The sequence below is a fragment of the Schistocerca americana genome, chromosome 1, assembly GCF_021461395.2.
Source record: "Schistocerca americana isolate TAMUIC-IGC-003095 chromosome 1, iqSchAmer2.1, whole genome shotgun sequence".
In the NCBI taxonomy this organism is placed as follows: domain Eukaryota; kingdom Metazoa; phylum Arthropoda; class Insecta; order Orthoptera; family Acrididae; genus Schistocerca; species Schistocerca americana.
The window spans coordinates 1,074,806,402-1,074,830,016 of record NC_060119.1 but is presented as its reverse complement, the minus strand read 5'-3'; the positions used below and the strand labels follow the sequence as shown (position 1 = coordinate 1,074,830,016).

Genomic DNA, 23,615 nt, shown 5'->3' with positions numbered 1-23,615 from the left:
AGAGCAGCATGGGTGAAATATCTGTCATCGCTGCTGAACATATGGAATATCCAACACTGCTGAAAACGATAGATGGGTTGAAGGAGGAGGAACTGACCAAAGGAAAATTCCAGTTAATAAATGGAGCATTGTATAAGAGGAACTATAAAGAATTTCTATGGTATTCCAACATCTGGTTGCCGGGGATTCATGAAGACTCTAAAGAAGATCAAGTGCAGGTATCACTGGCCAGGTCTCTACCGATCTGTTGGACATTATGTGCAGGTGTAATGGAATGCCACTGATGGAAATAATTGCCGCTGTTTCCTTGGAGCATCTCATATCAATTCTGCCTGCATCAGCACATTTCCCCCAGTTTTGTATCAACCTCTTGGGGATGTTCCTCATCTCAATAAATGGGAATTGATGGATAATAGTCTGCACTGACTACCTCACCTGCTACACTGACACCAGAGCTGTGCCAAGTGCCAGAGCTTCGTAAATTGCAATGTTCCTTGTAGAAGACATCGTTTTGAAGCACAGAGTGCCCTGTGTGATGATTAAGTCTGTGGAAAAGATTTCTGCTCAAGACTAAGGTAATTCCACATTGTGTTATAACTAACTGGATGCCAACTCCCTACCACTCACAGACAGATGGCCTCTCAGAATGCTTTAATAAAACATTGCCAGATATGCTCTCCTTTTATGTTGACATTGAACAGAGAGATTATACAATACTGCCCGTCATAACATTTGCGTATAACACAATGAAGCAAGACTCAACAGGCTCCACACCATTCTTTCTGCTCCTCAGTTGTGAGGCAGAAAATGACAGTGGTTGTTACCACCTGGGACAACGATGATGGTGTCAGAAGCTTATTGAAATGTGGTGATGAAAAATTAGGAAACCTTGAGATTCCTCAACCAGTTTTACTGTAGGTTTCACAAGCATGATACCTGTCATGGCCACTTGTCCATTTCCACCACACTTGAAAATATCAAGCACAAACTCATCAACTGGATCTGTGGCTTTATTGTTAATTTGTACTAGATTCTTTTCTATTTTGTTGCTTAAACATTGTAATTGTGTAATTGTAATTGATTGATTGTGTACCTATTGTTTGTTACCTGTTCTTGTGACTAAAAATGAAACTTCACAGGGAACGTACAGTACTGTAAATTGTATATAGTACATATGAATACACTTTGTTGTAAAGGTATTCTGAAGTGTTTCAGTCTGTTTAATGAATATTGGTGCAATTGTGTGATCCCTTGTTGATATTAATGATGTAAATATAATGAACAATTTGTTTTAAACCATTAATTTTTGCACTAAGTATTGTAATAAGCAAATGGTACTGCATTTCAGAACTCCCACAAACTACTCGCAAACATTGGCTATGATGTCATATGTCATGTCTGTTATGGCAGTCAAAATTGGGGAGGAAGGGGAGGTTAGAGCACACAACACAAACACTTCTACAGCACGAAAAAATCATTGTGGATGTTACTGATACATTTTAGAACCACACTGTTTTTATGGACAGTAAATGAACAATGCCCCCACACAGTTAAAAGTTCTCTCTTTCTGAGCCATTATGTAAATGTGCTTTAGTGGGGAAATGAGAAGAGTTCCTAAATCATTTAATACTTTTGCAAAATGTTGTGCAAGGCTCATTAGAAGTTTTCTGATACATTTTAAAAACTTGCTCTGTTCTTGAAAAACTTTGAAAACTTTGCAAGTGTTTTTATAATGTCATATGTTCAATCTAACATCTTTATGTTCCTATTTTTGTCTTTCAGAAAGTGTCTACACTTGCCGATCTGCTTGATTTTGAAGCAGAACAAGAGGAAACCAATCAAAGTGTATCTAGCTTGCCAGAAAGTGAAGGGAGTGGCGATTTTGAGTTGACTTCAGACAGCGATAAAGAAAATGTTGCCACTGTAAACAGTTATTTGGATGCATCTTCAGGGCAAGGACTTGTTTGTCTGACAGAGAGTACTGACTTGACTGTTGAGAACAAGTCTCAGAGTAATCACATAGTTCAAGGTGGGAATGATTGCTCAAGTATTGCTGGTTCTACGACGGTGAAACTAAATGACTTTGATAAAAAATGTGTCCTGAACAATGAAGTTAACCATGCACAGGGTGATATGCCTAGTGTTGGCAGTAAAGAACATCTACATCACCATCCACATTGTATGGACAAGAGAAGTCCCAGTGACTGGAAGAATAAAGACAGTCAAAGTAGGCAGTCATTGTCAGCCAGTGGCATTGTCAGGTGTATACAGTCAGGCTTAAAAAATGCCCACCTACCTGGTGTAAAAGGATCTGTGTGGGCAGTACCACCTTGTGAAGGTCTGCTAGCTGGCAAGACTACATGCACAAGATGCAAATACAAGGTAAATATGTCACTGAAGCAGTTCCTCTGTTTCTGTTAATTTTTTATGGTATTGTGTAGTAACAGATGCTGCAGACAGTAATTAACACAGACTGTGTACACTATCTTAGCAAAACATAGTGTCACTGTGTAAAAAAAATCTGTTATACGTTTCAGCTGCAGGACACTCAAGTAGCGAACAATACTGGTTTCAACTTATTACCAGGTAGTCATCAGATGATGTGTTTAAAAGGTAATAAAAAGTGGAATAGTAAAGTGCTACGAAACTGATGAAATTAATTTGATTTGTAATTTAGTTTCCCTTGTATTTTGGGAGAGCCAGCCATGACAGAACTGTTCCAATTGGTGTGCACGATATGTGAGACAGGTGGAATATCCTTGGGCTTCAAGAAGAATGTAATACTTCCATTTAAAAAAGAAATAGGTGCTGACAGTTATGAACAGTACCAAACTAGCAGTATAATAAGTCATGGTTGCAAAATACCAACACAAAATCTGTGGAGAAGAATGGAAAAACTGGTAGAAGCTGTCCTCAGGGAACATCCGTTTGGAGTCCAGAGAAATGTAGGAACATGCGAGGCAATACGGACTGTATGACTTATCTTAGTAGGTAGGTTAAGGAAAGGCAAACCTGCATTTATAGCATTTGTAGTCTTAGAGAAAGCTTTTGACTGTTGACTGGAATACTGTCTTTCAAATTCTGAAGGCAGCAGGGGTAAAATACAGGAAGCGAAAGGCTATTTACAACTTGTAAATAAAAAAGATAGTGGTTAGAAGATTCTCAAGGGCATGAAAGGGAAGGGAAGCAGTGCTTGAGAAGGAAATGAGGCAAGGTTGTAGCCTGTCGCCATTGTTATTCGATCTGTACATTGAACAACCACTAAAGGAAGCAAAAGAAATATTTGGAGAAGGAATTAAAGTTCAGGGAGGAGAAATAAAAACTTTGAGGTTTGCTCATGACATTGTAATTCTGTCAGAGACAGCAGAGGACTTTGAAGAGCAGGTGAATGGAATAGACAGTGTCATCATATACATCAACAAAAACAGAAAAAGAGGATAATGGAAAGTAGTTGGATTAAATCAGGTAATGCTGAGCGAATTAGATTTTAAAAAATGAGACGCTTAAAAAAGTAGATGTGTTTTGCTATTCGGGCAACAAAATAATTGATGATGGCCAAAGTAGAGAGGGTATGAAATGTAGACTGGCACTGACAAGAAAAGTGTTTCTGAAGAAAAGAAGTTTGTTAACATCAAATACAGCTTTGTGCATCAGGAAATCTGTTTTGAAAGTATTTGTATAGTGTGTAGGTGTGTATGAAAGTAAAACATACACCATAAACAGTTAAGATAGGAAGAGAATGGAAGCTTTTGAAATGTGGTGCTACAGAATCATGCTGAAGATTTGGTGGGTAGCTCATGTAACTAATGAGGAGGTACTGAATAGAACTGGTGAGGAAAGAAATTTGTGTCACAACCTGACTATAAGAAGGGATTGGTTGATAGCACACATTCTGAGACACCAAGGGATCACCAATTTAGGGTTGATGGGATAAGGGGGAGGTGAAATTGTAGAGGGAGACCAAGAGATGAATATAGAAAGCAAACTGAGAAAGATTTAAGTTGAAATAGTTATTTGGAGGCGAAGAGGATTTCACAGCATAGAATAGCATGGAGAGCTATGTCAAACAATGCTTTAGACTGAAGACCACAACAGCAACAGTATTTTAAAATCCCTCTTTTTAAACAGGTTATCTGCTGGTGATTTAATAAGTTGTAACTATTAATGATAGCATTCAAGTGACCTGAGATAGAAACTGAAAACACACACACACACACACACACACACACACACACACACACACACACACACACACACGCATGCACGCACAATTACGACGCCATGAAGATAGTAAGTAACAACAAAATTTTACTTAATGTGCATGTACAGTGTAACAAAAATAATACATATTTCCATTTGGGGGCACAGAGGGTGAAAATTTAGTGCATAGAGCTACCACCTCTGTGAACAACAGCAACTCGACCTAACTGGGCATCGATTTAAACTGAGCTTGGTTAACAGGTACAGGTACATTTTTCCATGCTGCCTTAACTCAACACCAGAGTTCATCAAAAGTAAGGCTGTTGATCAGTGATGTCCCAGTTTCTCAGCTAGCCATGACCAGATGAGAGGTGAGAGACTGGGAGAACTTGCTGCCCAGACCTTTGTATGAGGTATATCAGAGCAGCACTGGCCACTTGCAGTTTTCCACCATCCTGCTGAAAAATATCATAAAGACCTCAAAGATAAGGCACAGCCACCGGCTTTAACACATCAGATATGTAGTAATTGGTAAACAAATTATTGACTATGCGAAACAGAGGTGATCATGCTGTGTATGCAGTGGCACTCCATACTACCTAGCCGGGTGCTGGACCATTGACAATGAAAAATGCGATCAGATAATGGTCCGTCTGCTTGGAGCCTCCACACATGGATATTTCCATTGTGATGCTGTACACATAATCGGGAATCGTGTGGAAAGTTAATGAGGTGCTACTCTATGTCCAAAGTTGTTGTCGGGTGCAGCACTACTCTGATGCTGCATCAAGGGAATCCAAAACAGTGGTTGCCATGCTGACAGTCTTTGGTGTTCCAGACATTGTGCACTGTCTGTATTGATACTTGTCTTACTGCAAACAATTACATTTCCTGTCTCGAGGTATGTGACGTGTCTGGAGGGAGACATCAGTCTTGTGGGGTCGTTGATATCCTGTTGGCATCGTGTACAGCCCTCATGAAGCCTTTGCTTCCACATTTGCATTACAAACATGGGATTCTGACCAGTTGAAGCAGCAGTATCACAGAACAATGAACTGCAGTCTCGAGAGGCTGTGATTCTGCCATTGTTGAATTCCGGCATTTTACTCTTAAAGGTTTCTTCATCTTACACAAGGCATAACATGAGCTTACAAACAAACAACATTCAGCTGTGACTTCTGAATGAGAAATCTGCTGTATTATATTTTCTTATGTACAGAATGTAGACAGCATTACTTCCATGTAATTTCTGTGGTTGCATTGAAATGCTTAGCATTTGCACATATCGTGTGCAGTACATTTCATGCTAATTTAACATTTGATGCATGCTATCTTCATGGTGCTGCTGTTTTAATGGTCAGTTGTGTGTAGTCTTTTTATGAAATTTTGATGTAAGGGTCATGTTAATATGTTGTTAGGTATCAAATTTGCTTTGGGTGTCACTTTTATTTTGGAGGGAATTAAGATAATCAATGACCTCCGGTAGTTTCATATATACATCTATCTCCTATTAGAACATACTTAAAAATGATCCAGGAAACTAGCTTCAAATATATGAATGAAAATAAAATAGGCTAGTTAACTTTTGAGACTCGTGTTAGGACTTTGTCAGCTTTGAAACTGTTTGAAAAGAGCTTGGCTGTTTTCGTGTAGAATCTGCACAAAGAGGTATATTTAATTCTTTTTATTTTTTAATAATAGAAAGTTATCACCAATTTTTCTATAAAAAGGAATTGTACATTCAACTTAACATTTCTATTGTATAGATAGGGAAGTTAAAATTGATAATGAAATTAATTTGTGTAGTTATTTTGACAGTTTTAGATACAGTAACCACTTCGTCAAATGATAGGTACGTTTTTCTGTATAACTTCACAGTAGTTGTTGACTTCTGTATGTTACTGTTTTTTCACCATTCACAAATACCTTGTGATACTACTTTGCAGCCAGAAGACCATCGGATCTGGTTTGATAAGACTCAGGTCCTAGGTAGCATGGACAGGTATTACAATAAGCTATACGTAGAGGCGTGAAGAGATTGTCAAACATGCCAGTAGTTTTAATTGGAAGGAAAAGGATCTGGAACTAAATGTTATCTGGATTCTGGTGTTGAAGATGGTGTACCAATCTTCCACTGAGTGATGAGAGCACTACGGATGAAAGCAATAAACATCATTTGAAAATGTGATGTAAGGGTTCTGTGTGCTAGAACCTGGAAACAAAATTTTACTGCAGCCAGTAGCATCCTGGCATGACCAACAACCTGCCCTCCCAGCTTTACTTCTGCCACTGCCACCCTCCCATCTTCCAAACTTTGAGTTACAGCCGGGCACAAAGTTTCTGTGGCAAATTTTGAATCGCACATACTCTGCTGCAAAGTAGAAATTCATTCCAGAGTATCACATTTATCTGTATCCCCAATACCAATGATAAGCAGTCTGTAACAATCTAATTCCATTCTGAAAGATTCTGAGATTATGTCACTGAACTGGCCAATATAAGGGCAGTACATTGACTCCAACTGGTTTCTTGCAAAGACTACAGAAGTCTTCACAAAGGCAAAATAAAACAATTGTTTGAAACCACATAGATCAGGTGACATACAAAAATGTGTTTGGTGAGCAAATGCATTGAGAAAGGAAAGGAGAATGGTGAGCTCTTATTTCCTGTTGCACTGATAGTAATCAGAACAGCAACAGATTTGAAATGAAGCACAGTGACACTGTTGTAACAACAGGAGAAGAATTGTGCATCATAGATTTTGTTAGACTGGCACAACAAAGCTATGTACGTCAGGAAAAATCTGGCTGAGGAAGAAGCAAGAGACATGTTTGAGCAGCTTGTAGAAAGAAGCCGTTCATTGTCATATAGGTCACTATTATCTACATCTACATCTACATTTATATCTGAAAGCCACCCAACGGTGTGTGGCGGCGGGCACTTAACATACCACTGTCATTACCTCCCTTTCCTGTTCCAGTCGCGTATGGTTCGCGGGAAGAATGATTGCTGGAAAGCCTCCGTGCGCACTCGAATCTCTCTAATTTTACATTCGTGATCTCCTCTGGAGGTATAAGTGGGGGGAAGCAATATATTTAATACCTCATACAGAAACGCACCCTCTCGAAACCTGGACAGCAAGCTACACCACGATGCAGAGCGCCTCTCTTGCAGACCCTGCCACTTGAGTTTGCCAAACATCTCCGTAATGCTATCACACTTACCAAGTAACCCTGTGACAAAACGCGCCGCTCATCTTTGGATCTTCTCTATCTCCTCTGTCAACCCAACCTGGTACGGATCCCACACTGATGAGCAATACTCAAGTATAGGTCGAATGAGTGTTTTGTAAGCCACCTCCTTCGTTGATGGACTACATTTTCTAAGGACTCTCCCAATGAATCTCAACGTGGCTTCCGCCTTACCAATAATTAATTTTATATGATCATTCCACTTCAAATCATTCCGTACGCATACTCCCAGATATTTTACAGAAGTAACTGCTACCAGTGTTTGTTGTGCTATCATATAATCGTGCAATAAAGGATCCTTCTTTCTATGTATTTGCAATACATTACATTAATTATGAGAGAAAGAAACATTATAATTTATGGATATTACTCATGTCAGTTCAAAAGATGATATTTTAAAAAGCAAGGAAGTCTGCACTATGTGAAGAGCCAGAAGATATTCATCTCAGCTACTCTTCTATTAATTGACAGAAAATATTTATGAAAATTTCAAATGTTTCTTAGTTATGCACAATTTTGCCGAGGAATTTCTGATGGAAATTTCATTAATATTGTGTAACAGTTAAATTTCGAATCAATCTTTAAGTGGTGGACAAATTAATACTTGCATTGCGTACTGGAATGCTGTATTTCAAATTCTCAGTCAAGGTTTTGCTAAGAAAATACAAGTGGTTATCATGAATAAGAGGATAATGTAACTTTCCAGAAGTGGTTTGAAACATCCCGTGTGATGAATCTCACAAAGCTATGAAATGTGTTTATGTGTAATGACCTGCACAATTATGTTGCTAACTTTGACAATGAGAAGGGCTGCAATTATTCAGTGGCTGAAAAGATGAAGTGTGATTTGTGGAGATTTGAAGAAGGGTGCATTGTATAAGCAACGATTTCCAGTATATGTCATCGGTGAAACTGCAAAAAGATACAGGCATGAAACTGGGCAGCTTTAGTCACACCATTGTTATTTTAGTGGTGTTGAATGTGTGTGGTTATAAATCAAACAATTAACTGCCATATAAACACAAAGTTTATGCCCTGTGAAGCTGAGAAGCTCCTCATGGAAGCTGAGTGTCAAATTGCTAGTGAAAAATGAAGGTAAATAGTGAATCATGAAATATGTGTCATTGTGGAGGGAGGCAGCCAAGAATGAAATTGTTGTGGAAAAAGTGTGAAAAGCGTCAATTACACATCCAGTCGCGGGGTGGGGGGTGTAGCAATGGTAGGGATTCACTATCAAATTTTAGAGGAGAAGCAGCTACTGACAAAACACAGTTGACAGAATTCAGAATGGGTGTTGCACTTGTGTGTGTGTGTGTGTGTGTGTGTGTGTGTGTGTGTGTGTGTGTGTGTGTCATCTATTTTTGACAAAGGCCTTGTTGGCCAAAAGCTTATTTTGTAACAGTCTTTTTGTTGTGCCTATCTGCAACTCAGCACCTCTGCTATATGGTTAGTAGCAACTATCCTTTTCATAATATTGTTGGCAGTATTTTTGGTGGATTGTAACTAATAATATGCCTCTCCCCGATGCTATTTAATCTGTATTTTGAGCAAGCAGTAAAGGAAACAAAAGAAAAGTTCGGAGTAGGTATTAAAATCCATGGAGAAGAAATAAAAACTTTGAGGTTCACCGATGACATTGTAATTCTGTCAGAGACAGCAAAGGACTTGGAAGAGCAGTTGAACGGAATGGACAGTGTCTTGAAAGGGGGGTATAAGATGAACATCAACAAAAGCAAAACAAGGATAATGGAATGTAGTCAAATTAAGTCAGGTGATGCTGAGGGAATTAGATTAGGAAATGGGACACTTAAAGTAGTAAAAGAGTTTTGCTATTTGGGGAGCAAAATAAGTGATGATGGTCGAAGTAGAGAGGATATAAAATGTAGACTGGCAATGGCAAGGAAAGCGTTTCTGAAGAAGAGAAATTTGTTAACATCGAGTATAGGTTTAAGTGTCAGGAAGTTGTTTCTTTAAGTATTTGTATGGAGTGTAGCCATGTATGGAAGTGAAATGTGGATGATTAATAGTTTAGACAAGAAGAGAATAGAAGGTTTCGAAATGTGGTGCTACAGAAGAATGCTGAAGATTAGATGGGTAGATCACATAACTAATGAAGAGGTACTGAATAGAATTGGGGAGAAGAGGAGTTGGGGCACAACTTGACCAGAAGAAGGGATCGGTTGGTAGGACATGGTCTGAGGCATCAAGGGATCACCAATTTAGTAGTGGAGGGCAGCGTGGAGGGTAAAAATCGTAGGAGGAGACCAAGGGATGAATACACTAAGCAGATTCAGAAGGATGTAGGCTTCAGTAGGTACTGGGAGATGAAGAAGCTTGCACAGGATAGAGTAGCATGGAGAGCTGCATCAAACCAGTCTCAGGACTGAAGACCACAACAACAACAATATGCTGACGGAATCTTCCACCATTACTTTATAGAAAACTTTACTATGTAACAATGAAAACACTAACGGTGAGTGTTCTGTATCAATATTTTGCATTTTTATCTTTAAATATAATATAACAAATAATTTTAAGAGACTTCAGCATATTAGAAAATGAATAGTTCTTTGCAGATTTTTGTAGATTTACTTATGAGAACTAGTAATTGTAAATTTAGTGACACATTTACATATCACCTCAATGCTATCCCATTTCTTGTTTTGATTTTGTCACTGGAGAACACAATCAATGCTGTACACCACAACCACCAATTTCTCCGTTTCGTGAATGAATTCGCATACCTGTGATCTGTCTTTGGACTATATGGTAATTGTGCTTGACCCTTTTTTATGGGTGGATTGAATTACACATGGATTTACTTTGAGGTATTCAGCTGTGTTAAAAAATTACTGTGCCTGCCACTTACTACACTATTGTCAAATATGTTAGTGATTTGTTTCCAGGAAGGAAAGAAGGGAGGGAAGATGATGTGGCAGCATGCATAATTTTGTATTGAAAACAGTCCTTTAGTTTGTACTGTAGTTGTTACTTAGTGTTACAGTTATAGTAAAGAGCATGCATTGGTACTTGATTTCAGTGAAGCGATTAATTTCATTGTCACTGCATGTCTTATGGTTCAAGTAGCATGTTGTCAATACCATATTTCTGTGTTTCTAAGGACATGTCGAGAGTAATTTCTTTATTCAGTTTTGTTCCTTGCTATGTAATATAGATTTTACCATATGTTTATAATTTGAGCTTATCATATCGTTTTGTTGCAGTCACCTGTGAAATATGACAAGTTTGGCTGCATATCTTTGACACTGCCACCCAACGAAACCGTATTTCGTAATAAAACGACATTATATCAACTGTTGGAGAAGTTCATGTCTCCAGAGCTAATCAATGGTGTAAGCTGTGAGAACTGTGAAAAAGTGTTTGGCGATTCAAGATCTTCAGGATCTAGCATCTTTAAAACTTGTAACCTAGGAAAGGTGTGTTGTATCTTTGTGATGTAACATTTATAACATTTGAGTTGGTATTTTATCCTATGTTTTTGCGTTAGAAATTACGTCTTCCAAACTGTTTGGTTTTGTGACCTGATTTTTGTGACTTTTTGTAAGTTATAGATATCAAAATACTCTGACCAATTTCCCATAGTATTTTAATAAAATTTGTTTCTAGTGTCTACTGATGTAAATATTTGTGACAGTTGTGTGTTGAGAGTTCAGTTGAAAGAGTACTGCTTGCAAAAGGCAGGTACTATTACTCAAACTAGTGACCCATCCCAGCTTCGCACTTGTAGCACTAAGTCCTACAGCCAGACAACTTGTCTAGCATAGTGTTATAAATTATATACACAAAGCTTCCTTGTGAATTAATTTGTCTATCAGTGAAAACAGTATCAAAATTCCTACAGTAGTTCCTAAGGTTACCCTTGACATAGGTGCAGAAAAACACTGAAAGGGTTTTAATTTATAATTTGTATGGAAAAAGAAGACATGTATACATTCTGGTAATAATAATTTTGTGTGGCTCAGTGCTCTCAATAGATGTCACTCCAAATGGGAACTCTCTCTCTCTCTCTCTCTCTCTCTCTCTCTCTCTCCCCCCCTCCCTCCCTCCCCCCCCCTCCCTCCCTCAATAATGACAGTGTTTGGAATAAGTGTAGTCATTGGGGTAAGGGTAATTCTGGGAATGAAGAGAAAAGACTTTTAACAATAAATCAAATGACACGAAATAATAAACATGAATTTGTGGTGCATCCTTGTATATATATTTCCATAAGTCCAAAAAATGTGTTTTGAATTCATATTGTTTGTCCTCGCTCGTATGACCAGATCAGGGACTGTCAGTATGGTAGCATAACCTAGAACTTTAACTCGACAAACATTGTCAGTTACAGTAAGCATGTTAGGCCATTGTAGCAATAGGTAAATGGCAATTCAAGGTGACAGTGAGAAATATGTTTGTCATTTTGGAAAGAATATTTGTATAGAAAAGTCAACGTACACAACAGACAGAAATAATGGACTACCACAGTTGTCACGGTTATTATCTGTGACAAAGCTGTATACAAATTATCCAGTTATAAGTACTTTAAAACAAATGAAATGATATTTGTAATAAAATAATGTTAAAAAGGAGTCCTTATTCGTGATTAATAAGTTAACTCCATAAAATATGGGTATGCAGCTGGGTGTCTATGATGCCCTTTTGCCAGTGATAGTCAAGTCTCCTTTATGGTAAAAGTTTCCACAGATAGTAAGTTTTAGTAGAAAATCAGTATGCAATGTCAGAAACTGGCTAAAAAACTTTACTAATGATACCTCATTCATCCCTGAAAAAAAGGGATGTTGACTTCTTGAGCAATAACACAACCATATATACGGTTACATCCTTGCTGGTGACATCATTGCACCTGCAGTGCTGTTAGGGTAGGGTGAGGGGTTGTGTTGGGAGGAGAGTACAAAGGAGGGGAGTAAGTGGGAGGCAGTTGTGGGAAAAGTTCACTGGCATCTGGGAGGGAGAGCCAACAGGCCCATGGGATAGGAATGTGGCACCAGTGAGCTCATTCTAGCTGCAAGCAATGGGAGTAATGCAAAGGCAGAATAAACTCATCAGTGTGACATTCCTATTCTGTGTGCCTGCTTGACCTACCTTCCAGCCCTCACTAATACTTCCCCAATCTTCCTTCCCGTTGCCCAACTCCTTTCTCCTGTTTGCAACTCCACCTGACGCAATCACTCACCACAGATATTCAGTTTCCTGTTGTTAACAGCATGTCAGCATTAACTGTGTTCTCTTTTGTTTCATTATAGTTCACATATAGAGTGTGTACTGTTAGATCTCTTGTGATGCTTAGTGTTGTCTATTGTGGATGTGCATAGTGGCAATAAGAAAAAGTGATGAAACCTGAGTATTCAGATGCCTTCCTGACAATCATCGTTGAGATTAGCTGCAGTTTTTCTAAATTAATTTTGGAAAACACTGGGATGGTTTATATATACAGAGTTATAGTATATTCCTTCAACAACTACTCTGTCACACTGTAACCTACCCGCCCTTTAAAAATATATTTTTTACTTTCACTAGGAACCAAATAAACCTTTTTATTCCGTGTTATTGTAAATCTGTATTTTTATGTCTGTAACTTGTTTTAAATAACTGTAACAGTTGGACTTGTAATGTAATTTCAGATTATATATTCAAACATAGACCTTTACACTACGTACTCATCTTCCAATACCAAATGATGTCTTATTCATTACTTCATACTAGGGTGTAACCATCTATTTAAAGTGTGTGTGAAAAAAATACACATTACCAACTGAACACTGTAAAGGACTCAGATGCTGTTCAGTATGTTTTATTAATTCCAAGAAACATGCAGAGTGTTTAAAATATTTAGGATCAAAATTATGCAGATGGTCCTTAACTGAATACTTTTAGATAAGGAACCAATGGTCAGGAATTAATATTTCAGGCAACACGAGGTCTTGAATGAGCAATGCATTTGAAGTACACATTTGTAAACTGCTGTTGTTTCATACCAAACAACTGCCTACTTTATTGCCATTTGTGGACTATCTTGAAAAGGGATACTCATTTGTCTGTGATTTGTCCTTGGTGTAATTTACCACCTTTTACAGTTAATGGCTGGTTCTGCAACAAAATGTATTACCGAGCGAGATGGTGCAGTGATCAGCACATTGCACTTCCATTTGGGAGATCAGTGGTTCAAACCCATGTCCAGCCATCCTGATTTAGGTGTTCCAGGATTTCCCTAAATCGCTTCAGGCAAATGCCGGGATGGTTCCTCCAGAAGGGCGCAACCAACTTCCTTCCCCATCCTTCCCTAATCTGATGGGACTGATGACCTCGGTGTTTGGTCCCCTCCCCTGAATCAATCAACCAACCAACAAAATGTGTTGCCTGGAAAGGCGAACATTGCATTAACATCTATTAAGGCTATCAGTTTACATAACATGTTCCCTAATTTCGCAAATCAGGTCATGTAAACACATGTCATACGTGTAAATAACAGAAAGTCCAAGATAAAATAACAACAATATTATGAAAAGGATAGATTGCTACTCACCATATGGAAGAGACATTGAGTCATAGACAGGTGTAATGAAGAGACTGTTATACATTTTAGCTTTTGGCCAAAAGGCCTTCGTCTGAGTCACACATTCACAAAAGCACAAACAACACAAAGTATGAGTTTATGTGCAGGTAAGTGAATTGTGCTTGTGTGAATGTATGTGTGTTTTCTGCTTCAGAAGAAGGCCTTTTGACTGAAAGCTAAAATGAATAGTAGTCTTTTTTGTTGCGCCTCTCTGTGATGCAACATATCCTCTGTATGGTAACGACTACCCTTTTCATGATATTCACTTAGTATGTTTGTAAATTTATGATTATTTTCAGCATAATAATAATAATTTAATAATAATAATACCATACTGTTCACAACGTCATATGGCATCTGCTGTTTTCAGGATTTTTGCAAATATATTTTATTCAGCTTGTGGTTGAATGCCCTTTCTGCCCCACAGTCAGTTATCTTTAGGGAGGGAAGTCATTTACACTATCTGTTTGAGAATCATGGAAACTTTTTTCTGTGTGTTATCATATTTTGACTCTCTGTGTGTAATATATCTTGAGATGGAGATGGGGGAGCAGCACAGCATTTGCTTAAATGAGAGTGAAAATTGCCTAAAGCTACAGTAAGGCCGGCCAGTGTACCACACTCATTAATATGTCACGCTGATTTGATACAGGTTTGGCTCACCTCCCTGTCGTGCAAGCTATCACACTGCCAGTTAAACTATATCATCAGATCAGTAATAATAAAAGCACAAAAATCTAGTAAAAAGAAAATGCAATAAGATCAAAACTTATAAATGCAATAAGATCAAAACTTATAATTATGCTCCAAATGTAATGTCTATATGAGTCTTCATAAATTCTCAGATTAATTCTAAACAAACTACCAACCACCAGTTCTGCATTGGCATTGGTAAAACTAATGTGATGTTATCAACAATACATTTTGGTAGGTGACTTGTAATGGCTGTCAAGTAATGTATAAAATGCATGTTTGACCATAAGCTGCTTTTATTTTAAACCCAAATACCACCAATTTCAGTCATGGCCCATCTTCACAGATAAGGGTTAAAATTGTTTAAGCCACAACATTACAATTGTCATTACTTAAGTAATGTGAAGAGCATGTCATGCATATCAATATGTGTCACAGGACTTTTAGAAGCAAACATACTAATAACAAGTGTACACAGAGCAGTACTCAAGACTGCTCTGTGTACGCTTGTTATTAGTATGTTTGCTGCTAGAAGTCCTCATCGTATATTGATATTCATGACATGCTCTTTTCATTACTTAAGTAATGACAAATGTAATGTGGCTTAAACCATTTCAACGCTTATCTGTGAAATTGGTCCATAACTGAAACTGGTTGATATTTGGGTTTTACATAAAAGTGGCTGATGGTCAAACGTGGAAAATCCAGGATGAAATGTAACAATATTATGAGAAGGAAAGTTGCTATCACCATATAGCAGAGAAGCTGAGTTACAGATAGGCACCACAAAAAGTGTGTGTGTGTGTGTGTGTGTGTGTGTGTGTGTGTGTGTGTGTGTGTGTGTCTATTGCTGACAAAGGCCTTCATGGGCGAAAGCTTTGACTGTGAGAGTCTTTTTGTTGTGCCTATCTGCGACTCAGCATCTCCGCTATATGGTGAGTAGCAACTTTCCTTCTCATAATACTGATGGTCAAACATGCATTTTATACATTTTACACATTATCTATAAAAGTTGTACAGCATTTTTATTCTGTAAATGAAGCTCAGTGGTTTCTTGGGACTCGGTAGAACTCGAGCTGCTACATTCAAAGGGGGTTGCTAGTTGTCAGGTTTTATGACACACAGTGCATCTACACTAACAATAAACAGCATCTCAAATCTATTTACAAATAGTAATACGAGATATATAAGAAAAATGGTAGCAAAGTTTAAAAACAGATGTTCAGTTGACTAGATAACATGAATTGTGTCAAATGATGTCAGAAAATGTTGCTGAACCAACCTGAAAAATTGCTTGACACTTGAGCTTTTGTATTACTTTGGGTTCTTAACCTTAACAGTTTCCTGTGAAATATTTGGCTTAGTTTTCCAGGAATCGGTGTTTATTAATGCATAGCGAACATCAACAGCGCTGTTGACGCCGATATCCTATAGCAGAAATGGTTCTGGAAAATATTTCTTAACCACTTAGTGTTAAGAAGACAAATTCATTTCATTCTTTAGTGTATTACATAACTGCCTCGGGCAGCGAATGAGGAAAACACATGGCACTTCAAAAAGTAACTTTCATCATCTCCTTTTTATTGAACTCAATTTAAATGCAAGTAAGATTCTCAACTAGAATAATAAAAAGAGGGAAATAAATAAAGGTACATTAAAAATTCATGTAATTAGAAAATATGATAAAGGAGAACAGAAAGACTGAGTGAGAAATAATTGAATGGAGCTCTAGAAAGAGAGAGTTTTGCTGAAGTTGTTTAGAAATATATTTCAGTTGACTATACTTATGATCACGATCAAGTTATGTTCTGTGTGTATTGAGAAAAGCCTTCACTTTTAACAGCTGTTACTTAGATTTCCAGTTTTCAACTTGTCACTTACGCGAACCTTATCTTTTTTTCAGCTTCCTCCATGCCTTATTTTTCATATCCAACGCACTACGTGGCAGAGTAATGGAATGACAAAAAGGCATGATTACATAGAATTCCCAGAAATTTTATCCATGCACTCATATATCTATAATCAAACAGAGAAGGTAAGATTTGGTTTAAACATAATTCTGTGATTTGTGAAGTTTCATTTAGTTAAACTGAACTCCATGTACATTTAAGGCAGAACTACTTCCTCTGGGGTATTTCAGTTTTGAGACTTAAATCAGTTTTATCAGACTTATACTAAGTAAATGGAATTTAAGATATTGTTCTTAAGGTTAGCAGTTGCTTTGTTACTTGATCCACCCATCATAATTCTGTTTTGCCATGGTTTCCCCAAACTAGTTCCAGGTGAATGCACTATCTGATCAAAAGTATAGTATACATTAATATGGTGAGTCTCGACCTTTCGCCTTTGACTGCTTGGCTCTGCTAAGAACACTTTCAATGAAGTGTCTTGAATGTGTGTGGAGGAATGGCAGCCCATTCTTCTTTAAGATCCAAAACTAGACAAGGTAGTGATGCTGAAAAGCTAAGATGCTGAAAAGAAGTCAACGTTCTGACTCATCTCAGACGCGTTCCTGTGATTTCATGTTTTGACTCTGGGCGGGTCAGTCCATTTCAGGAAAGTTATTGCCCACAAACAATTGCTTCACAGAAGCTGTTTTACGACAGGGTGCATTGTCTTGCTTATATAATCATGCCATAATCTTTGAATCTATTCCTCTACTGTACACAGTACACATTGCTGTAAAATGTGTTCATATCCTTCTGCATTTAGCTTTTTCTTAAATGCAATAAGAGGTCCCCACCCTAACCAGGAAAAACAACCTTATACTGGAACACCACATCCTCCACACTTCACTTTTGGCACTACTGTATTTACTCAAATCTAAGCCGCACTTTTTTTCTGGTTTTTGTAATCCAAAAAACCGCCTGTGGCTTAGAATCGAGTGCAGAGTAAGTGGAAGTTCTGAAAAATGTTGGTAGGTGCCGCCACAACTAACGTCTGTCATCGAATATATGTAGCGCTACACAGGCATGCTTTGCAGGCACAAAGATAAATACTGGTGCCATAATCTCTGCGTCAGTAAATAAATTTTAAAAAAGGTGAAAGACGAGCTTTTTTCTCCGCCCCGAGTTTCGACCACTGCATTTTCATACATTATCCAACGAAGTAAATACAAATTCTGTATTGTTCATCTTCGAATGTAGCAGCTTTTCAATGTACTATGAAAATCCAACTGGCAAGACAGTTTGGGATGTTTGTGTGTCAATATGACTAACTCTATGTTCTGAACTTTTTCCTGCCTTTGACAGGAGATGGTTGCTAATAGGAACTTTTATGAATTGTGAATCACATGCAGTATTCTCTTTACCATAAGAATAATTCGAATGTAAACACTTTGCCATGTATTCTTTCGTGTTTGCTGCTCTCTCATTTAAATACTGTCTGCCTAATAAACTACGAAACTAAGAGTGAGACAACAGCAAACGCGGAAGAATCATGTCATGTTTATATTCGCATTATTCTTATGCCGAATAGTGGTACAGTCAGAAATTAAGCACGGCAACTGACTAGATTTTTAATTCTAAGATGACTCTAATTTCTGTGCAGAATGTCATGTACTAAAGAGGCGTCTGCAATAATTTTCAAATGGAGAAAATTTTTCGATAAACTCTCTTTTATAACATCTTCTACGGTCTATTATTTGGTTCTTGTTTATCATTATCAAATAAAGCAGCAGTGTAAGTAACAACAAATAGCAGTCTATTGCCATTGTTTTGCTAATGAGGTGATTCCTCTCTTTTCTTTTAATTGTATGCGGCGGTAGCGCGCACAAAAGCAAGTCATGCCATGAGCGGCGACAGGCCGTAAACACTCAGTATCAGAATGCGACAAACAATGCATGACACAGTACAATAATGCATTTTCAGCCTAGAGTGACGTAAAAACCTATACCAAAGAGAACGGCACTTATCAGATCAAAGAAAAATAAGCAATCACTTCAAACCAGACGAAGCACGTGAAAATGGAAAGGTAGCTGTATAAATACGGACGGAGCGCCTGACGCATAGCAATGCCCACCCGGTAAAGCTTAACTGCTAAGCTTACGACTCGAACCAAACTACTGTAGCTGTATCGTCATTCATTTGACCTAAATTGTGTCTCATGTTACAATGGACCAACTTTGTTTCGATTTGGAGGTGCGGTCTAAAACTTTTCTTTCCCCTTGAATTTCGAGTCTCAAACTTCAGGTGCGGCTTAGATTCGAGTAAATACGGCACATGGTGGCATGTAGCTTTCCCAGGTCTAAACGTGTCCATTGGACAGCAACAGTGTATAGCATCATTCATCATCATACCAGTTTAAACTTGATAACTGACACGATGATTTCTCATCTTATACTTTTAAAATCTTTTCATGAATTCACTGTGTTGTTTCTCCCAGTATTTTGGCCAATTATTGACAGTCTTCTTGTTAAGTTTCTTTGTGAATCTGTGCTTCATCGTTTGTTTTCCAAAGGCTTAGCAGTTTCTTGTAATGTCTTAAATTATATTAATTTCTTTTCCTTGTTATTGTAATTTCTGTATTTGTTTCATCCCTGTAATCATTTTTTATTTTCATATTCTTGGTTTTGGTTTAGAATCAGAGATGTTGAAAATGTGTTTTACCCATTTAGAATCATTCATTCATTCTTTTGTGGCCTTAGAAGTGAACTCCATGATTTTACATTGTGTCCTTAATTTTTTCTGTTTTAAAATATATTTTGTTGTTGTGATTTTTTAAGCAGCTCCTGTTTTTATATTTGGCCTCAGTACAGGGTTATTAAAAAACAAGGAACAAATTTCAGACATTTGTTGCTTCCAAACTACAAGAGGTAGAAACAAAATTCCAACATGTTAGGGAATAGAAAGTCACATGGGACTAAATCCGGACTATAGGGAGGGTGAGTGATGCACTTCATGTTGATTTTTACAAGAAATTCACCAACAACATTGTCAAAATGCGGCCGCACATTATCGTGGTGCAGCATCCAGCTGCTTCACGGAAATGTGGTCTTTTGCGCCTGATATGGACTTGCAATGTTTTCAGGACATCTCAGTAGTATTGTCCAGTTACTGGTGTGTGTGCAAGTACAACATGCTGATAAAATTCCATGAATATCAAAGAATGAGATGACCATAACTTTCCCAGTAAAAACAACCACTTTTGCTTTTTTGGGGGTTGGTGATGAAGATTTCCACACTGGGCTTTGCTGTTTGCTCTCAGGATCAAAATGATTTAGCCAAGTTTCATCAGCAGTAATTATATTTGAATAAGACTCTGGATCTTCCTCTAACATCAACTTTAACTGCATGCAGACCTGCACACGAATGCCCTTTTGTTTGGGAATCAGCAGTCTTGGAACCCATTGTGCACAAATTGTGTGATTTTTATCTGTCGCCAACAGGTGGGTGGCACTCAATGAAATGTTTAGTATTCCAGAAAGTGATCTTAAGGTAATTCGTCATCCTTTGTCACAATGACAGCAGCAGTGTTGATGTTTTCTTCCATAAGAGCAGTAACTGGAGCACCGGGTCCACCTTCCTTTGAAATTGATTGTCTCCCCTCTTTAAACATTTTAAACCACCTTCGAGCTATGCTGTAGGGAAGAACAGATTCTCCATAGGCCTCCTGTAACATTGTATAGGACTGAGCTGAAGATTTCTTGAGACGAAAGCTGAATTTCAAAGTCGTCTATTTTTTCTGGTGTGTTACCTCCATTGCAGCGGTAGGTGATATGAACATGTCTGACCTTGCCTACGTCTCACAGGCGGGAACCAGGAGTCCCAACAATGAAACTACTATGACAAATTTGTTGCACATTAAGCTAACAGAATATCATAAGATTAAATTTTAGTGCGAGAAATTATGACCCAAAAAAAAAAAATATATATATATATATATGATCGTTTTTTATTGAACAGCCATTGTATTAAGGTGCTAGGAAACCTGATGATTTGTGCGGCATGATGACAGCTAGATGCCTGGAGATATGGATCCATGTGCGTGTGTTTTCTGTACACAGAATGTCCCAGTGACCCGTCATTCTTACAGTGCACTAGCACCTTAGAAAGGGTAAAGTCGCATCTTTTTCAGTCTCCATCATAAGCTCAATGTTCTAATGTAATGAGTTTAAATGACAGAAGAATTTTTGCAGTTCTTGTGTGCTGTGAAGATATTTTTCTAAAGGAATCTGGTGTTTTAAAGTCCATGGTCTTCTGGCATTATGTAGATGATAGGTTAACTTCCCTCCACCAGTGAAGAGCTTGGCTCTGGTTGGATCCATTAAAGACAACTTAACAACTGAAAAAAAAAAAAAAACGGGTGTTTACAAAATTCCCTGCGAGTGTGGTGCTGCATATATATAGGACAGATGACGTGATCAGGAGCGTTGCACAGAACATCAAAGATACATCTGTCTTTGGCAGCAGTTAAAATTAGCAGAAGCAGAACACTTTATTTCCATGGGATGCCCAATGGAATACAATAGAAAAAAAGTTTTGCTTCATTTAGTATTTGTGATTCAGTAATCAAAGAATCAGTGGAAATGCATCTTGCCGATAAATTTATAAATTGTGACAACAGCTTTCAGCTGGATAAAAATTGGAATCCTATAATTAAAATTACCCAGTCACAGAGGAATTGACAGGGTCAATCAATACTCAATGATTAGATCATCTCCCATATCACCACCGAGGGCAGCACACACGACTCGGCTGTGACGCCCATGTCATCACGTTACACGTGCACCGAAAGACACCAACACAAGTGTGAGATTTGGCATAAATAGTGTGAATCCAGCTGGGCTCTTCAGTAATTGACTACTCACCTAAAGATGGCTGGACATCCCTGGGCTGAAATATAGTGGCAGAATGTCGAAGGGATCAGACTGCACACTCGAAAATTATTAAAAGTCATGCATCTGTTTGTTTAATATGTTGTTTTATTACATCATAGTGTAAAAAGATTCGATTTTTTGCACACATTCAAATCTATCTCTGCAATAGCACTTTGGGCAAGGAGACACAAACGAAAACCGAAGAGTATTATCAAACAAAGGAAAATCCAGAATGGAATGTAACAATATTATGAAAAGGATAGTTGCTACTCACCATGTAGCAGAGATGCTGAGTCTCAGATAGACACAACAAAAGACTATCACAAAATGATCTTTCGGTCAACAAAGCTTGGTTAATTCTGTGGATGATTAATTCTGTGGATTGACGAGATAGGGTAAACAGAATAACTGTCTACAGCTACTCAGAAATAGGAAAAACTTGAAAACAACAAAGGCAAATCTGAACAGAATAAAAAGCGTTTGCTAAGAGAAGTGATTGTAGTGTCCTTGATGTGCCGAAGTCACCCTCGTTCACTTACTAGCTGCTTTAATTCATAAATAGTTTGTGTCGATGAGAGCAAATAAAAGAACACTGAAATCATGCTAATACTTGAAATAGCTGCTTCCACTGTTGTATGAGTATTGCAGAACTGTACATTTGCCATTCAAAGCCTGCACACATTGTGGGAAATTGCACCTCACTTCAAAATAATCTTGCCTGACATCCAACCACTCTTTTGTAGTATTTGAAGGCCGAAGGTAAACAATAAATAAACTAGAACAAAAATGTTCTTCCCCAAAAAGCACACACACACACACCAGTGCTGATGTGATTTGACTAAATATAAACAGAAATGTGTGTTCTTTTCCCACTTCCTTTTGCTGTATCACTACAGTGCTGCATGTTCAGAAATAAACACACATTTGCATCTTCTTGGACTATTGACTGTAAAGATTAAGCTTGAACTAAGAGTTTTGTAGCCCAGAGAAACAAATTCTGTAAGTGGTCATCAACTGAGTTGAATGTAGTTTTCCAAGGATTTCATTGAAGCCTGAAAAAACTCACGGGTGTAAACTCACCTTAAGAGATCATGAAGTAGTACTAATGTTTATCACTCATTGTGGAGAATGTACATGGAAGAAGACAGACCAGCCAAAATTATAGATGAAGAACACCTAATTTGCTTGATGGTGGGTCACATACTTGGATTGCTGTATCAAACCAGCAAGCAAGTATTGTGAAGCTGTGTTACATTTTAGCTTCCCTGACACTGTATTTTATATGGCAGAGTTACGGAGATATTTGGGACAGATCTTTTGGCATTCCTTATTGGCTGGAAAAAAAAATTGAAGTTAGATGTCATTCACATTATTAACAGATGGAATGGCTGAAAAGTAGATTTCAATAAGGACAAAGATATCACAACACAGAAACTGCAAAGCTTAGAAGAAATGAGGACACATGCCAACTTTGTTGGTTGGCTCGAAGAATCTCCAGTTCTGCAAATTAAATCCTCCAGACAAATAAACAAAACTATTGCTCTATTGTTGTGGTGAGATGACAATTGTGCAGAGTGAAAACAGACAATAAAGATGCACAGAACACAATGCTTATAAGCAAATTACACTAATGTTATTTTTGTGCTAACTGACAAAATATTTCACAAATTTCATGATAAATGGCAAAAACTAAGAGACTGCTCATGCAGACAGAGTGGAAGGCATGGCTGGATTTCGTTTGGCATAAGATAACAAACTGTGCCCATGCCTGTCACATGATTGCAGCAGTGTTCTATCAATACTGCCAACAAATACTGTGAACTGCTTCCTGGAACAGTTAGCTTGTGACTTATGTGATCTACCCTTAAATTCTTAGTTTCTGTATGAACCAATCATGGTCAAAGAATTTAACTGAGCACTGCTGTGGGATAAAATCATGGTCCCAGGAGTAGACAACATTCCTTACATCATATTATCACACTTATCAATGCAAGGACGGAAACTCCTCTGCAGTCTGTTAAATGAAATATGAGATTCTAGAACTAATATTCTAGATTGGAAGATGACATTAGCCATTCCT

At 37.8% G+C, this 23,615-nt stretch overlaps 1 protein-coding gene across 1 annotated transcript in view; it reads left to right on the top strand.

Annotated features, from left to right (window-relative positions):
• Positions 1–23,615, top strand: part of LOC124617433 (ubiquitin carboxyl-terminal hydrolase 30) — a 115,284-nt gene that overhangs the window by 60,338 nt on the left and 31,331 nt on the right. Inside the window, exons 4-6 of the mRNA XM_047145263.1 lie at positions 1,783–2,382; positions 10,676–10,888; positions 16,622–16,753. Of these exons, the coding sequence (XP_047001219.1) occupies positions 1,783–2,382; positions 10,676–10,888; positions 16,622–16,753 (945 nt within the window). The remainder of the gene's footprint in view (positions 1–1,782; positions 2,383–10,675; positions 10,889–16,621; positions 16,754–23,615) is intronic.